This window comes from Neolamprologus multifasciatus, chromosome 20 (genome assembly GCF_963576455.1).
Source record: "Neolamprologus multifasciatus chromosome 20, fNeoMul1.2, whole genome shotgun sequence".
Classification (NCBI taxonomy): Eukaryota; Metazoa; Chordata; class Actinopteri; order Cichliformes; family Cichlidae; genus Neolamprologus; species Neolamprologus multifasciatus.
In genome coordinates, this window is record NC_140458.1 from 11365775 (window position 1) to 11384771 (window position 18997).

At 37.7% G+C, this 18997-nt stretch overlaps 1 protein-coding gene across 4 annotated transcripts in view; it reads left to right on the plus strand.

Moving 5' to 3' along the window:
• The window catches only part of cacnb3a (calcium channel, voltage-dependent, beta 3a), a 29078-nt gene that overhangs the window by 767 nt on the left and 9314 nt on the right, over positions 1 to 18997 (plus strand). For 2 of the 4 annotated variants that reach the window (XM_085145216.1, XM_085145218.1), the window contains exons 2-8: positions 457 to 549; positions 16327 to 16446; positions 17561 to 17683; positions 17827 to 17942; positions 18028 to 18107; positions 18208 to 18227; positions 18787 to 18864. In XM_085145216.1, coding sequence (XP_085001342.1) covers positions 457 to 549; positions 16327 to 16446; positions 17561 to 17683; positions 17827 to 17942; positions 18028 to 18107; positions 18208 to 18227; positions 18787 to 18864 — 630 coding nt within the window. Of the gene's footprint in view, positions 1 to 456; positions 550 to 10432; positions 14431 to 16326; positions 16447 to 17560; positions 17684 to 17826; positions 17943 to 18027; positions 18108 to 18207; positions 18228 to 18786; positions 18865 to 18997 lie in introns of those variants that run through there. The other 2 variants (XM_085145217.1, XM_085145219.1) reach the window with 2 other exon arrangements.

Here is an 18997-nt window from a genome sequence, read left to right on the forward strand (position 1 = left end):
AGTAACATTATGGGACTTTCATGCAGGATTTTATTGGTGCAAATGTGCAGGCCGTGACTCTGGACTCACCTGTAGCCTGAATCTGAAAGGCTTTCTCCTCAGTTTGATGGGGCTCTGCATTAATCAAACCACCATGTGAAGCCGAATAAAGACAGCCCCGAAATATGTGTGATTCTGGCAGAGTTACTGCTTGCTTTGGTGCAAAGCAGCTATTTTGCACTTAATCACCATACATTTTGGCTTTTGCAGTCCTTAAAAGCCAGCAGTAGATTTATTTTTTGTATGAATAATATAAATCTGCAAAATAATTAGTGACTAAAGCACTGAAATAATTATAGTCAGCCTTGCTGCCAGTATTACTGCTAGAGAGTTGTTGCATCCCGTTATCTATCGCCATCCATCTACCCATTCCCCTTTTTATCTCTTCACCTGTGTGCATCTCTTTCTTCCTCACAGCTGCCCAGGAAGTTGCCTAAACGCAAGAGCCGCTTCAAACGCTCAGATGGCAGCACATCCTCCGACACTACGTCCAGCTTCATCAAACGACAGGTAAAAGCTCCTTTTGTGCCTGGATTGTCTCACTGCAGGCCCATTATTGCACACTGATTGTTAGTGGGTGGAAAAGGGTGTAGGTTCTGTGGAAAATATAGGTCGTGGTGTGCTCTAAATGTTGGAATAAAGCTATAAGGTGCTTGAAATTTGTCATCAGAGCCAATGTCTCTGAAGTGTCTGGTTGGCAGTAATACAACTTGCATATTTTTTTTTAGGTATAGGCTGTTGGTGGAGGTGGGGATGGGGCTGTTAAAATACCTGCATGATTCTCTACTTATTTTGTTCGTATCAGTGTGACAGTTTCTGCTCTGCATCTTCATCCACAGCGCTTTTTCCTCAGTTGCAGAGGTTGCTTTGCCCAGTAGAGGGTAGCATAATGCTTGACAAAAAGTCCAACCAAAATCCCAACACAGCACAGTATTTTTTTAATTAATGTTTTCAGGTCAGACATGTGTGGAAGACTCAGATGGAGTTTTAGTGTTATTTAAGAAAAAAGGTATCTGTAATTGGAAACAAAAGGATTCTCCATGTGATGTTGCTGCATAGCTATTTTGAATGGATTGTAGAAATGGGCAAGGGGTGGGAAAGATTTTCTCAGATGATCATATTGACTTTAAGTGAAAGGCCATATATATATATATATATTTTTTTTTTAAATGTTTATTTATAAGATTTTAAGTTCAAAGTTACATAACGGCACACCAGACAAAGGACATAAGATACAAAAACAATAACATTTAAGCACAGAAAAAGAAAAAACAGAAACCAAACACAACAAAAAAAAACCCAAACAAGAAAACAGGAAAGAAAAATAAAAAAAATAAAAACAAAATAAATAAATAAATAAATAAAAATACACCAGTTAGCCAGTACAAATCAAAATTTCAAAAGAAACACCATTGTCCAAAGAAGATGATCTTCTGTGTGAGGTTAGACAGGGCAACAGAGAGTTCACCAAGACCAGAGATGTGGGAAACATGTCCAGGAAGGAACCAGGGTCCGGCAGAGGTGCAGTTTCACACAAACAAAGTGCAGTCAAATGGGTTAAAGTTTATGTTAAATTCCCATTAATATGATTGAGAAAAGGGCCCCAGATTTCGACAAACTTAAAATGGGTGTCAGCCAAACGATAACGAACCTCTTCAATATACAAACAAGCAATCATCTCACGTAGCCAAACCCTGAACAGTGGAGGAGATGGTGATTTCCAGGCTCTAAGAATAAGTCTTTTAGCTACAATCATGCCAAACATAAAGGCTTTCTGAAGAGGACGTCTGAGTGCCAATGAGGTTAGGGAGCAGCCTAGCACTGCAAGTACACCATCCGGCTCTAATTTTAAGTCATAAATCCGGTTATATATATTAAATATCTCTGCCCAGAAACTCCTGAGTGTGGGGCAAGACCAGAAAAGGTGACCAAGGGTTCCATCCATTGCTTTGCATCTGTCACACAAAGACGAAATAGACGGAAAAATGCTGCATAGCTTTGTTTTAGAAAAATGCAAACAATGAAGGACCTTGAACTGTATAAGTTGTAGTCTGGCATTAACAGAGCATTCTTTAATCGAAAGGCCATATATTGAACAGCTGAACTGGAACATGAATTATTTTAAACTGTGTTAATCTGATAGATGGTGTTTCAGAAACCGAGAAATTAGTTAAAAAATAAATAAAAAATGTGTCAATACGATGTACTGACATGAATATATATGTATACTGATGACATGACTTTAATTAAATTTTAATATTTTTACTTTAGAAACATAAACGTGTTACAGTTTGTGAACAAATCATCTTAAATATGAAGTCATTGTAATGTATTGGGTTATTTAGCATAATAGATCACTTGAGATAGTTGCCACTCAGCAAAACTATCAAATTTGGCAGATATGAGAAAACCAGATGTTTAGCTTGTATCTGCAATGTGCTGGAGTTAATCATAGAAAAGTGTTTTTGCAAAAAATAGTGGAGCACCCTCTTTTGAAATCAAATTAAAAAGCTTCTTACAGTAAAGTTGTATATCGTTAAGGTGCTCTGTTGTTTGGTTTTGTGGAACATTGAGGGTTGGAATCACATGGACCATGTGTCGGCTCTTCCCATGTATTTTCAAGTCAGTTGTCATGTGCCGTTTTGGAATTTGGATTTAAGCTGCATTAACAGAAACAAAAAACCCAATTCCAGAAATGTTGGGATGGTATCTAAAATGTAAATGACACAGAAGGCAATCATTTGCAAAACTCATAAAATCCACATTTATTTACAATAAACAAAGTGTAACGAAACAAATCAAATGTGTAAAACTGAGAAAATGTAGCATTTTGAGAAAAATACTAGCTCGCTTTGAAATTGGCGACAGCGAGACCTGTCAAAGTTGGGACAGGGCCATGTTTACCACAGCATCCCCTCTTCTTTTAACTGTAAAGATCTTGGAACGGAGAAGTCCAGTTGTTGGACCTTTGGGAGGGAAGTGTTGACCCATTTTTGTCTGATAGAGGATTCTAGCTGCTCAACCATACTGGTTTATCTTTATTGTATTCTCTGGTTCATGATGTGCTAAATGCTTTAAGCATGGTCTTGCTGAGTCTTAAAAAAAAAAAAAATTCTGGATGATAGCATATGATTAAAAAAAAAAATAAAAAAATAAAATACATTTAAATTTTGATTTATTACAGCCAAACAGTTTTCCACTTTGTTTCAGTCCTTTTTAAGCTTTTTAAGCCATTTTTGCATCTCTGTATGATCACACTTTAACTTGTATTTGTGGATAGTATAGAGAACTGTGTTCAAACAGCGATTTCTGGAAGTGTTCAGGACTGAATATCACAGGGTCTCACTATTGATTTTCAGCGATGTCCCTTGCACACAGAGATTTCTCCAAAAATCTGTTACTTTTGATATTATAGATGATGATATACTCAAAGTCTTGGAAATTTTACATTCAAGAACATGTTTCACTTTTTTTTTTTTGCATATTGATGAAACTCTGCCTCTCTAACATACTTTTTATACCCAGTCATATTACTGATGTATTTGTGGTTAAACCTGATTAGTTGCAAAATGTTTCTCCAGCCATTTCTTTTAGTACCATTTACTTTTTTTAACATTTTGCTGCCTCCACCCCAATGTTTTTAAGACATGTCACTGCAATTAAATTCAAAAGGAGCTAATAATTTTTCTTAAAATATTTCTGTTTTCTATCTTCAATCGTGAATAAGGATTTATGAGAGTTGCAAATCATTGTATTCTGTTTTTGTATACATTTACATGGCATTCCGCCATTTTTGGAATTGGGGCTTTAGTGGGACTTTAAGTAAGCACTTCCCATTTTTGAAATATGAGGATTTACAGTTTATCATCTGCTACTTCTCCCAACTTTCCTTATCTGGGACAAGAGTGGAGTTATTATTTCAGGAGAAGTAGAAATACTCTGTTAACAGTAAAAGCCATGTGCTCATAATCTTATTTACTGTGACCATAAATATATCAGTAGCAGCACACTTAAAATACCAAAGGCAAGTTCTTGCGCTTCACAATAATTCACCTTAGTGCACTTTGCTTAATACACCCATAGATGTATTTATTATCAGTGATGGTTGTTTGTAGATTATATTTCAATTTAACTGCCATGGTATTACATGTGGTGTTCCCCAAGGGTCAGTGTTGGGACCAAAACTTTTCAATATATACATAAATGATATTTTTGATGTTTCTCAAGTACTTAAACTCATACTGTTCGCAGATGACACCAACATATTTTTCAGTAGCGATGATTATACTGATCTTGTAATGACCGTAAACAGGGAGCTAAAATTAATAAAAAAATGGATGGATATAAATAAATTATCATTAAATATAAATAAAACTAAAGCAATGTTTTTCGGTAATTTAAAATATAATATAGAATTACCAATTATCATTGAAGGTGTACCAATTGATAATGTGAGTGAACACAAATTTTTGGGAGTCGTAATTGATAACAAAATTTCATGGAAACCACACGTCAGACACATAAAAACCAAAATTTCCAGAAGCCTCGCAGTTTTGAACAAAGTGAAACCATACCTTGATAAAGATGCACTTCGTACTCTGTACTGTACCCTGGTTCTTCCATATCTTACATATTGTGTGGAAGTGTGGGGAAACACATATAAAAATACAACTAATCCATTAGTCACAGTACAGAAACGAGCACTGCGTATTATTCACAAGGCTGGTTATCTAGATCATACTCACAAACTCTTTCTTCAGGCAAAGTTACTTAAATTCCAGGATCTGGTTAATTACAATACATCTATAATCTTATACAAAGCCTTTAATAAACTTCTACCTAAAAATTTACAAATTATATTTGAAATTCGAGAAAGGGTTTATAATGTGAGAGGCTTCGGGGAATTCAAATTACCCAGAACTCGAACAACCCGTAAAGGTTTTTGTGTGTCTGTATGTGGTGTGAAAATCTGGAACAGTCTGAGTTTACAACTGAAACAATGCAAAAATATTCACAGATTTAAATTCCTCTACAAACAGTTGGTCTGGTCACAGTATACTCAATGATGGTTTTAGTGTGCTCTGTAATGTCTGTTCTCTTACCATTGCTGGTATGGATTCCAAAAAAAAAAAAAAAAAAAAAAAAAAAAAAAAGTGTGTATGTATGTATATGTGTGTGTAGATATATATGTATGTATGTGTGTTTGTCACTATGTAATTATTATTGCCTGTTACCTGTGAGCTGCCGTGGAGATGCTTGCTTGTTTTTTTGTTGATGAGTGAGTATAGGGGTGGGATTTAATAAGTTTTCTTCGTCCCACTCCTTTTCAGGTAATTTTTGTTTTTTGTTTTGTGCACTTTATGTTCAATATATGTATTTTGTTGTGCCTGAAATGAATAAATAAATGAATGAATGAATGAATTCCTGACGTCCCCTCCCTAAAGAATAAAAATAAACCATCACAACCAACAACCAATGCACCCTTATCAGAAATATTGCAAAGACAGAAAAAATCCTGAATAAAAATTTGAGTGTGAATTTTGAAAGATGGTCTCAATAGAGCCAAACAGCAGCTGAAACAGGAAACATATGAGCCAGCCATGCCTTTGCACTCATGCAGCAGAGATAGAGGTACACAGCAGTTTCACTAGTGTTGCGGCTTATCTAAAACTTGTTAGTAAAGATGTAAGAAAGTGTACTTATTTTGCCAGCTTACCGCATCCATTGTCGTGGTCCAACTCGTAAGCTGTGACAAATAGGAGGACAGTTTCAAAAGTGCACAACTGTATTAATTAAAACAGACCGGCACCATACTTGGCAATATGAGGTGTGTTAGTCAGTATTATCAGTGTGTCAGCAGTGGGATGAGTGTTTGAATGATGAGTGGAAGGTGTTGTTTAGTATAAACTCCGAGCTAACAGGGCTAAAGCAGACCAAATAAGAAGCAAATGTTGTAAATGTTTCAGGGAGACCAGCCAGGTGCTCCCACTTACACTGATTAACTCCGCCTACAAGGGACCTTTAAAAGGGAAACATAGCAGGCCTGGAAAAAGTCAGGTAAACTGAGGTAAAATAAACGAATAGATAGATAAAAAAGGCTTTTTAAACATTATTGTTTATTAAGTTTTTAACAGTTTATTTTATTAGATTTGAGTGGCAACTTTATATTTTAGGTTTTTCTGTCCTGATGAATATTAAAGTTACTTGTCTCTTTATGATTTTGTCAATTACAATTTTCTTTTGAAAAACTATAATTGACAGCCTTTACAAAAAAAAAATCAGTTCAAAATGTAATTTTAATAACAAAATATATTATTAAACTTTACAAATCTCCGCCTACCCCCAGTACACTAAGTTAACTAATTGAAAATAAAGACCTTTGCTTCTTGGAAAGAGGCATAAATAATTAACTGAAGATAAGACGATATATATTCAACTTTATCTGACATATTTTACTTTACCAAACAAAAGAAGGTGCAACATATTTCTTTAACAAAGCAATTGTCAGGCGCTTACATTGTTTTCATTACATCATTTTGCTTGTCTCCATAATTTTCCTCATTACTGCTTTGATCCTGTGACTGCTCATACTGAGGCTGCTGCACTTTTAGAACAGATGTATTAAAAACATTTTCACACATTGTGTTACATTTTCACACAGTTGCTGCATTTTTGTTGTTGTTTGTTTGTTTTTGCGCCTGGATCTGAGCTCTGGGTAGCTTAAGCTTCAGCTACTTTCCCCTTTGTTAGCTTCTTTAAATGTCCATGCTCGGCTGGGTGAAGGTTTCTGTGTAGAAATGTTTTTGTGGCGGTTCCCCCACAGTTTACTGTGACTGTGAGTGTGCAAACGATTATTTGCTCACACCACTGTGCATAGACAAAAATGTTTGTGTCATATGTGAGACTGAGAACATTGAAAATCAGACGATTCTGATTCCTGGCTGATCAATTTTTACTCTGATTCCTTGCACTTTGAGAAAACATTTAACAAAAATAACCTTGAAAAGTCAGTTGGTCAGATAATCTCTCAAAGTAAAGCTGAAGCTATTACACTAATAATAAGCAGTAATATCCTTAACCGATTGAGTTAGTTTTAATCAAAGGTGCCAAATTTTAGCATTTTAAACCCTTTGTGTTGTATTACATTATAGCAACTTCCATCACTTTAGGGTTTTCTGCACTGTTTTGTGAGTGTTTTATAGACCAGATGACACCAGACACCCTTATATCCACAGTCTTGTTCTTTTGGTCACTACCCACAGCCCACAGATGTAGATGACTGTACAAACTTTTGTTACCAGTGAATCGACAGCTTCGCCTTCACCCACAGCTCGTTTACTATCTTTTATGATACAAATAAGCAGCATCTTCTTAATTTGAGAAACTAGAAGCAGCAAAAATTTGGTAAAGTAGTTGAAGCAGTTCATTATCCACTTCTTAATTAATCTCCACATTACGTTTACTTAGAGGGTTTTAAGGGGTAAAGGCATCATGTTCCTTTCTTATAGGTGTGAATAATCTACAAGCATAAGGGTCTGTAAAATAAATAAATAAAATACCTCGATTTCATCCACAGAACAGGAACGAGGAACAGTGTAACTGACAGGCGTGAGAAAAAGAAGAAGGAGAAGGGGGGAAAAAAGGGCTGAGCAGACATCTTCTTCAGAAGGGGACATTAGTTATCCGGATCGCGAGGCTTAATGACAATCTCCAGATTTCCAGAGAATATTGCACGGTTTAAAATATTCATGACTCTCATTTTGAAGGCCTCGGGCAATGTGATGTGTGGGTTCAGTGTTCACACAAGCACCTTTTTGGTTTCTTTTCAATCATTACCTTCTCTCTGCAAGCACAACAGGCACCCCGCCTCCTCCTGCTCCCATTGCTGATATGACAAAGTGTTTTATGCAGAAGGAGTAAAATTCACAAACAGAGCAGATAGTTTCTTGTCTGTGATAGGGGTGGGGTGTCTATGTAGGAGCAGTGGAGTATGACTCATTTCTGCAGCAGGATACAATAAGCAGTATGGATGTATGTGTTATATGTAGGACGCAAGGCTTTGAGACCGGAGGAGAAATCTTCAGGGGGTGCATGATAATAACAGCAGTTTCTTCAGTTTCTCCTCCGATGAATTGGACTGTAATGGAAATGAGTAAGAATGTGATGTAAATTTGAAGAGGCGGTTTGATCAGGTGACGCAAAAGCTGCACTCGTTGTTGTGTTGTGATGTGATGAGGTAAGAATAGAAAAAGAAGGTGTTGCCGGTGTCTGCTCCAGTGCAGGTTGTAGTGAGGTAAGGTGATGGGACATAGTGCGGTCTGTCTGCACGCAGCATGTAGTTTATAGAGAGGGAGGGACTGGCAGCATCACCATCACCACATCAACTGAGTAAGTACAAAGACTTATAATACAGTTAGATTCTTCTTCTTCTATTGATTTCCTAACATCTCTAAAGGATCATGTTGTAGCCGCTTCACCTGTCTCTCTTTTGCTTTGTCTTCCTCTTTCATGCTCGTTGTTTCGCTCATTCGTTCACCTGTTTGACTTTATGATTGCCTCAGCTGCTCTTCACACCTCTTCTGAGTTTTGCAGTTTGACATGCAGTATGCCTGATCTTGCCTTCCATATTGATGTAACCACAGACTGATTTATTGCAGTGTGTTTCAGAGAGCACTGTAGCTCGTGGAACTCGCTGACGTTGAATTACGACCGCACAGCTAATCGAACACTTTTTGAAATTAGATATTTGGTTGCTGGATATCCTGATTGCTGGAGCTTTTGCTCAGAATATTTGCAAAGAGGGAAAGGGTTTTCAGCCTGCTGAATAATGTATTTTGCTGCTGCTCTGGATAATCTGCTACCTATGGTTTAATAAAACCATAGAAATTTGCATTAGCATGCTGTCCCTGCATTTTATTTCTCTCATAAAAGAAGGAGTCTCTGTATGTATTTGATCTATACACTTTGAAAATCATTTGGATTTTTGGATTTTCTGTTAAACTCAATGTAGACACGAAACTTAGAATCACGACCTTTTCATAGAAAGTACTCCGGGCCGTACAACAGATATTAACGACTAGCCTCAGAAGGCTCATTTTAGGCATCATCTTGGTTAAAGTTTTGTCTGTTTTCTGTGTCTTATACCTGCCATTAGGGCTGGGCTATATCATACCGTTCACGGTAATACCGGTGTAATGTTGGGCAACGATAGGAAAATGAAATATCGCGATAGAATATGGGTAAAACGCGGATGTGCAGTGCCGTTGTTTACATACGCACATGGCGGTGACGCAGAATGAGAAGAGCGAAAGTGCATCGTTAAATGAAACGGATGAACCAGAATTGGTTTGTAAAAATGCTGCAACTTTGGGTTAGCTTTCATCTGTCAGATACACAACAAAGCACTACTTTTGGTAGCGCATGCTAGCGGGCCGTCGTTATTACCGTGTTTTTTGGAAAATACGGCAATCTTAAAATCAATCCTTTGATTTTTCTGAAAATCGACAGTGCCCCTTATAATCCCGTGTGCCTTATGTATGAATTCTGGTTGTGTTTACTGACCTCGAAACGATTTTATGTGGTACACGGCGCTCGAAAATCTGTCAAATGTTTCAGTACGACTTTGCTAAGCTACAAACCTGCACCGCTTGATGGATTGTCAGAGCATTATGTCTATCGTAGGCAGGAGCCTCGCGGAGTGATACGTACCGTGCTTCAACATAATATTACCGTATTGTGTGTGTATAACCTTTTTTTAAGTTTTGTGGATATTATACATGGTTATGCTGAGGATATGTCGGCCAGTTTCCACTGGAAATGCCTTTTGGTTAAACTGTCAGCAAGGAATTTGCATTTGCACTGTTAATTTTTTATATAATTTTAATGCACTTAAAAAAAGCTGCTTGTTTAAGTGAAAATACATTGATGGGTTTTTTTGCACTAATAAAGTTGAGGAGTTGTAAAGTATTTTGTCTAGTGTCAATTATATCGTCAGTTATATCGTTATCGCAGATTTTCAAATGTATATTGTGATAAATATTTTTGGTCATATCGCCCTGCTCTACCTGCCATATGATGGTATTTTTCTGTTTCAATTCAAGACCCTCAATATGTACTTCTGTTGAGAGCATTTAGCCGTCATCCCACAGCTTCCTTTGCTAATGTGTTTATATTGGCCTAAACATAGCTCTGTAGCTAGCGACGAAGTAGGATATCATTATACAAAGAGTCCAACCAAAATTACCCTCTAAATGTGACTGGTGTTTAGTTTAAGGTTTTTATTTACATCTAAAGTTACAGCAGTGTGATACATTTTTTACTTTCTTAACATGCCAAAAAAAATCTCGATCACAATATTTTTTTCATATAAGTCAATATTGACATTTATCTACATTTAGTTTGTTAGTTAGTTATATAAATCAAATCAGTGACAATACTGATTTGACTTTTGATTTAAAATAATATCTATTTTCTAGTATAAGTTAAACATGCTATATATACTATAGAAGAGCGGTCCCCAACCCCCGCGCCACGGACCGGATTCGCTTGGTGCCGGGATGCGAGAGTCTAGGCTTGGGTGTGAAATTTATGGTTTTCAGGGGTTTTATCGGTTTTTAGCGTTATTTTTTTTATCGTTTTTATCTTTAACATGGTTTCCATGGGCCTTTTCCCGTGTGTTATGAATAAATCTTCTTTTTTGGGGGGTACCAGTACTGGTTTTATTTTGTTTTATTTATCCACAACACCTTAAAGGCTGGTCAATGAAAATTTTGTCAGACATAAACCGGTCCATGGGGACCACTGCTGTAGAATATTATAATATTACGTCTTTAGGTATGTACAGTAAACTAAAATCTTTATTCTGACGAGTTAAAAGCATAAAGTGTTACTGAAAAAAAAATCTAAATGAAAAACTACATTTTTTTTGTCAATTCCAAATAAATACATAGAGATTCATTCAAAATGAAATCTAAATCTGCTAAAACTATTAAAAAAAAATTAATTTGTATAGATTCAAACTGGTTTAAATTGTTGGGAAACAAAAACATAAATAAGACAAAAAACAAACAAAGCATTCTGTTTAAATATCCTTAGTATAAATGTAAGAAACGCTCAAATGTAAACAAAGGAGAACATTTAAAAAACTCATATTCACTCGACTGTGGTCGGCTTATGCTCCAAAGCAAAAAATAAATGAGAAAAAATTTACAGCCCAGGGAGTGCAGTACAGTCGCAGTGAGGTGGGCAGCGAGATTCATACACGGATCAGATGAAATCTGATGCGGTAGAGAAGTGTGACACAGCTGTTCAGCTGTCTCTCTACACTCAGTGTGTTTATGGCCAGGGAGTTAGTAACAAGGGTCAGTTACATTAATCAGCTGCTAAAGTTTTGTGTTTTTGACTGTACTTACTGACATCAGGTGTTACCATAACACAGGCGCTTGCATTTGTGATACATCTGTGTCTCTTCGTTTTTGTCATAAGGCATGTTATGGGAGAAAGAGTCTTGTAAAGTCTTGCATTGTGCAGGTAAATTGTCAGCTGTGCAGGGATGGCACTGCTTGATTTTCTGTTGTTGTGCTGGTGTATACAGCTGTGGTAGCCCATGCCTCCTAGACTCCTCAGTCTAACCTGATGTGGCTCCAACTCTGTTCCAGCCACCTGATTGGTTTGGCACAGTACTATTCTCATTGTCATTGGGCTTTTGTGTTGTCCTTCAAAACACAGACGTTCTATAGACTTTAATTATGTCTCATATCACGGAAAACCTATTTCGCATTAACTATCTTTATCACTTTATTGCCCAGTCCTTCAGTCAGAACACGGTGTATCATCTTTAGATTCCAGCTAGCTAGATTAAACTCATACATCCTGTTTTTGTCAAGTTACACTGTACAGTAACACCCGAAACAGCTACACTCATCATTTTATTAGAGCTGAAAGAATTTGGACCATTCTTAAGCCTCATTGGTGCCTCAGTGTTTGTTTGCTTTTGGGAACAGAAGGAGCATTTGGAGCCCTGAAATGGCTAATGATGTCAGAGTTAACAAGTGAGGCGTTTAGGGAGAACTGTTAAACTGTAAATCTCAGCCTGGGGAAAACACTGGAGTTACAATGTGACACAGTTCTAAAAAATTGTTTGTCACCATGTACGACTTGATCTTGACATTGAAATAAAGTTTCAATTTGATTATTTAGCAGCTTCTTCGGTTTGCATTAGCCCTGGTCCTCGGGTCACTTCAAATTTTATGTTTAATAGTGGCTTTGCAAAAAACGCGAAAACACACAGACAGTTTCTTTTTAAGGAGGAAGGTTATGTATGTGCGTGCATGACAGCTTTCAGGACCAACTGCCATCACATGAGATGTTTAGAGAATATCTAAAGTATTGATTAACAAATTCTGTTCACTTAACATCACTGTAAATATGTGCAGGGCATCATTTTATGCATGATATGAACACTGAAGAACAGCAGTTTACACGGTAGCACAACAGTCTGTTAACAGCTGTCACTATATTCAAGAACAGGAAAGACAGATGGAGGATAAAGAAAAGAGACCAGAGAAGCTTCAAAATGAGTTGTGATCAAGATAGAGGTTGTGTCTGCTTTTTGTAGTTTATCAGGTGAGGCAAAGATATCGTTTTAGTCAACGCCAACAGATTCTTTTTTTAAACATAACAGGCACAAATGTCATTTTTGTTAACAGAGGCAAAATGAGATCATTTTTAATTTTTTGTGTGGTTTCGCTTTATTTTTGCTTATTTTTTTTTAATAATAATGGAATTAAATTTTTTAAGTATTGTATACACTCCTGACAGAAGTATGAGCCAACGTGTAAAAGCCCACTTGTGCAGTAATAATACCACTATGGCATACTGTGAAATACTATTGTCAGCAAAACAGAGGGCAGGTATGCATTGTTTTTTGCTGTGTTAGCCACATGGCAGCAGGGATGGATGCCAGTCTGCTGATTGCCAGGATTTACTCAACAGCTATTGGATGGATTTTGCCCAGACTTTAAGAGGATGACGAGACACTATTATACATTTAATGAGATCAAACTTTCAGTTTGTCCAATACTAATTACAGAGTCACTTCAAAACTAAAGACCTTCACATCAGTCTCAGCTGGAGCTTGTGTTTACTGGTCTTTGTTTTCAATGGTAAGGTCATGTGAGTTTCCCAAGGTTTTGCTGCCTGTAAACCTTAAACTTCATGTAGCGACTGCATTTTCACATTGAAATCAAATTTGGGAGAACAAGTAAACAAGTGATAAATTATGTCAATGAAGGTGAAAAAGGGTAAAATATAAAATGTTAATAGGGTTAATACAGTCAATAACTTTACATCTGATTTTTGGAGGTACTTGCGTAAAATATACACCCAATTTTTGTATTAACGGCAGCTCAAATTACTACACATAATATTAAAGACGTCACATCATAGGGACGAACCCACATGTAATTTAATCCAAAGAATGCTGCTGCTTTGTTACCACAACACATGTACACATGATGTCTAATATCAGATTAACTGAGTTTATGCCACCTTCTCGTATTTAGCAGCTCAAAAGCCACAATTTTTCTTCTAATAAGATTTATCAACATCATAAATCAATAATCAGTTGTTCCTTGTTGTTAATGGGGTTGTGCTTCTGTAAAGTTACTCTACCATGGCTAAGAAATTCATTAGTCTTGAGCCAGTAGTAAAGAAATCTCTACATGTCTTATCAGAAGGAGGGGGGGAAAGAACAGAACAGTATCAGTGAAATCCGCCTAATCAAATTAGTGTGGAAATCCTCTGTTGTTCGGTCCCTAGTCTGTAGGATGACTTGGCCCTCTGAGGACTCGACTAGTTAGATGACACACTTCCCTGTTGGACCCTCCCTGTGGAGTTGGGGCCAACAGTGTTGCAGTGTGTGAAGAATAATCACAGAAGCAGAGTAGGAAGGAACAGAGTTAAATTTAGTCTGCAGACAGGGACATTAGCAGCAAAAAAAAACCAGAAACAAAAAACAAGACATCCTTAGAAAACACAATAAGGATGTTCTTATATTGTTACACTCTGCAATGCAGCCAAGCTTCACCTAAAAGACGTTGGTGGTAAAGCTGCTCTTTGGAGAATTTAACAGTTGGTAAGTTAGTGAGTGTGCAGCACAGGTGCATGCTCCCCTGTCTAAATGTTATTAACGAAAAGCTCTCTGTGTTCTAACATCATTAAAAGGCACTCTGACATAACACCTTTCCTCTGCGCCCACCACCATATTTATTCCGCTTTTATGTCTGTGTGTGTTTGTGAGCATTCCCAGTGAAGACAGGGATCGCTGTTAGAGTGAGAAAATTCACATTCATGTCTTTATCAGACTCTAGCGCCGTCCTGCTAATCAGCCAGGTATGCAATTCTCTCCGGTATCTGTGTGCGTCTGTCTCATGTGGTCACGGTCCCTCCCTCCACCACCACCACCTCCACCTCCACCTCCCTCTGTTTCCCATCTTTTCGTGTATCTGCAGTAAGGAAAGATATGTAGGTCTCATTCCAGTCCTTCACAGCATTTTATTCTGTCCTAATCTCATCTTTCCCGTTAGATAGCCTGTCTTTATCGTTGCATAAAACCTCTCGCATCTCCATCACTCACTCGTAAACATCCTCTTTTCAGTATGTCTTGTCAACAGTATTCACCCCCCCCCCCCCTTCTCCCCCCCCCCCCCCTCGCTGTCTGTTTCTACCCGTTCTTTCTCACCCTCCTTTTTTCTGACGGTGCTGCTCTCTGGCACTGGTGCAGTGTTGCCTTGCAGAGCTTCTGAGTGCTAGAAATCAGATCTAGTTATCTAACAGACACCACCACACCAAAAAAAGAAACGAGGAGAGGTGTTCGCTTGCAGTGGTACTGTAGATGATGATTTATTTTGGATTGCATGCATGCGTTTTGAAGTGCAGAGAAAGCAAAGGTGCTGGCTGGTTCTTTTTTTGTTTGTTTGTTTGTTTTGTTTTGTTTTGTGGAGGGGGGGGGGGGTATGTCTGGACACTTTGTGTATGTGTGTGTGTCTATATTATGTGCCTGTACTTCTTTTTGTTTTGCTGTTGCTAATTGGTCCTCCAGAGGATCTGTTTGTATATGTGGGCAAGATGGATGATCGGGACTGAATCGCTGCACTCTGGAGGAGAGGAAAACCAAAGTGAACTGTATTTCTGCTGTTTTTTAGTTTCTCAATATTTTGTCTTATTTACAACAATATGGCTGATCATGTCATTTAGACTGCTGCAGCTACTTGTGAGAGGTTTACCTGAGCATTTTCATGACCACCACCACAGATTTTTCTTTCTCTCCTGCCACATCTCCCTTTGTATTTTGTCTCCTCTGACTTGGTTTTCTTTTTGCTGACAGATTCAGGACTGAGTTCCTTAAGAGAAGCCAAATATAGGAGAACTCACACGCTCACAGGGACACGCAGTAACCAAACTATTACTGTGGAAGTCCATTTGTACATTGTATACAAACTGCAATTGTTATTATTACTATTGATTGAATCTGTGGGGCTATTTTGAAAAGCCTTTTTTTCCATTAACAGTTCAGAACCATAATATTAACTTTACTCCCACATGAGATCAAGAAAAACCGGAAAACGTCACACTTGAGGTACTGGAATCTGATTAAAATGTTTACCTAAATATTTCCCTGTTCATTTTTAGTTGATTGACTAATTGATTAATTGACTAATGGTTGCAGCTATTTTAAGAAAATGAGAGTTTTTTGTGAATAAAAGAAGGACCTATGAAGCTATTTTCACTATTTTAAAATAGCTCTTTGTTTGCTTTATCCCTCGCCCTCAGCATGACATGCTAGCCATCCTTGGTATGTGTCCTACAATGAAAAATGATAACCAGCCTATATTTTGCTAATGAGGAGATGTCCTTGGAGAATAAACAGGGGAATAAATGATGTATATATGCTGCACTGTGGGGGATGATGGACTGGATTGGGGCCAAGCAGGAGAGAAGAGGAAGCTCTTGCCTCCTTTGTGCTATATTTGGCCTCTCAGAAGATGGCTGGTGTGGGAGAGCAACGCATTGTTTTGTAGATGCGCACACATGAATGTGTTCATGAGTACAGGCACATATTTGCATGCACACCTGCACTCAAACAAACGCTAAAAGGGAGAAGCAGATGAAAGAAAAAACAAACAGTAATACAGCCTAAGTAATCTTAACATGACTGGATGATCTTCATGTGACTCACTGAGTTATTAAACACTGTGTCACTAACATCATGTCACTCTTTCCCGACAGGGGTCAGCTGATTCGTACACCAGTAGACCATCTGATTCAGACCTGTCAGCAGAGGAGGACCGCGAGGCGTATCGGCGTGAAGCCGAGCGCCAGGCACAACAGCAGCTCGACAGAGCTAAGGTACACCATACAGTCATTATCGTAGCTACACATTGCTGTGTTTATGAACGAAAATGTCTAAGAAACATTTGGCTCTATCTCTCCAGTTGAATTTTGAAGTAGAAGAGTCTAGGTTGTAGGTAAAAGTCAGCAAAGGAGATGTTAATGTGGGTGCTTTTACAAAGAAATCTGAAAATCAAATCATTTTTCATCATTTGTGCTGTTTGATACTGCTAAATTACCGTTAAATTGTCAAGCTTTGTTCATCACTATGAGCAAGAGGCAGGAAGTCATTTGTTATGTCTATGGAAGCATCACTATTAATTTTAAACATATCTTTCCTAACTCTGTAACAAATAAATAGATCCAAGAGTATATTTTTAATGAGTTGATATTAATTGGTAAAAAAAAATAAGCAACAACAGGCCCAAGATAACTAATGGATTTGTCAAATGTATTTGCACTAGTCTAAGTACCTTTGTCTTTTACAGTTGTGCTAGTTTACTTTTCAGAGGACAGTTGGAGCAAAATAATATTATTTGAGTTGACTATGACACATTATGCTACTGTAACCATATTAAAAGCTTTCCAACAAGTTTTTTGCACCAGCTTCTACCTGATACTTTTCTGACTGAATATTATAAGTGAGCAAACAAGCAGTGCGTTGACATAACTTTAAAAAAATTGTTATTAGAAAGACGGGTTGTTGGTAAAGGAGGCATCTAAACTGCTAACACTTTGCTGTTAGTGCTTCTGCTAGCTGCTGCTGTTGTGCGGTGAAGTAAACAGAACAATATGAAAGGTGACATCATGTGACACCATATGCACAATCACTGTCACTGATTTCTGAGTCAGGATCTGACCATTATCCAATGTAAATGTTGTATTGGTGCGTTCCTATTTGAGCCACATATTTGGCATATTACCACCCGGTCACATCCTTTGATGATCTGCTAGTCTGATCACCATCTTTTGTGCTGTGTGATTGCTTGCTGATTCAATCAAAGGAAGTCTGTTTTCAAGTAACAAGGAGTTGATCTATTGCACTCTGTTCTTGTCCTCGAGTCTCACATGTTTGCAGAGCATTTGCATCACTGACAAGTCTTCTTCATGTTCTTATTTGTTGACACCACAGTCCAAACCTGTAGCGTTTGCAGTAAAGACGAATGTGAGTTACTGTGGAGCTCTGGATGAGGACTGTCCAGTCCAAGGAGCTGCAGTCAACTTCGATGCCAAAGACTTCCTGCACATCAAAGAAGTGAGATTATCTGTTTTGAATAATACTAGTACTACTACTACTACTAATAATAATAATAATGATAATAATATGCCCTTTCATTATATTAAAACAAGACACATGCTGTATGTAAACCAGTGCTACTTTTGAACTGAATTTAACAGAAGTACAATAATGACTGGTGGATCGGCCGGCTAGTAAAAGAAGGAGCAGACATCACCTTCATCCCCAGCCCCCTACGACTGGAGGCAATGCGACTGAAACAGGAGCAGAAACAGAGGTCAGCTATTTCATTTCATCTCAGGTGATCTATATCCACAAAACAGCTTTGGTAATTCAATGTGTCTTTGCTGCTGCTTCTGCAGGAAAACAGGAGGTAACTCCTCAAGTTTAGGAGACATGGTGACAGGGGGCTGGAGGACGACGCCGCCATCTGCAGGTGAATGTAAGTACAGCAAACCTTCTTCTGGTCCTGAAACAAAAAGCAGCTTCTGCTGTCTTTTATCAGTTTCTGTCACTGATTGCTATTTTTTTGTTTTCACAAGCTAAACAGAAGCAAAAACAGGTAGGTTCTGGTACTTTATGATGATGTAGAATTTGCTTATAATTCATGCTTCTTCTTTTTTTTAATTTTTCACTCTAAACAACACAGAGTTTGTAGAAGATAATACTGAATTCCCTAAAGTAAGAGAGGCCATGGAAAATAAACAAAAATAGGTTATACAATTAGAAACTACAAGCAGGCTTGGTGTAACAGATTGTGAGTGTAGGAGGTTGCTTAATTGTTTTTTTTACAGAGTTAATATTAAAATAATCACTGCAGTAGTACACTGGAAGCACCTGATCTTAAAATGGGTGATTTTAGCAAAACCTTTAACTATTTTACAACTAACCAATCCCTTTTCTGTCACCTGTCTCATTGTCGGGTTAGTTGATTAACTAATACCAGTAATTATTGTTATGTAATGTTATAAAACCAAAATGCATTTAATCAACTGGTTTTTTGGTCATTGTTTGATTGAATATGAGGGTAAAAAACAACAAACAAACCCAACTCCCATCATTTCTCACCCCTGTTTTCGCTGTTCTTTATCCCCTTTCCTGTCCTCCTCTATTTCTGGTAGGAACATGTCCCTCCCTATGATGTGGTGCCCTCTATGAGGCCGGTGGTTCTCGTGGGACCATCGCTGAAGGGCTATGAGGTCAGCTTCTCCCCATTTCACCTCCAGCAGACAGAACGACTGCTTTCCTCTGCACTATTTGCTCTGTTCACACTGCCTCGGCACTGCTGCATTCGTTATTAGCTCGTGTGAATTTGTCCTTTGAAAGTTATTG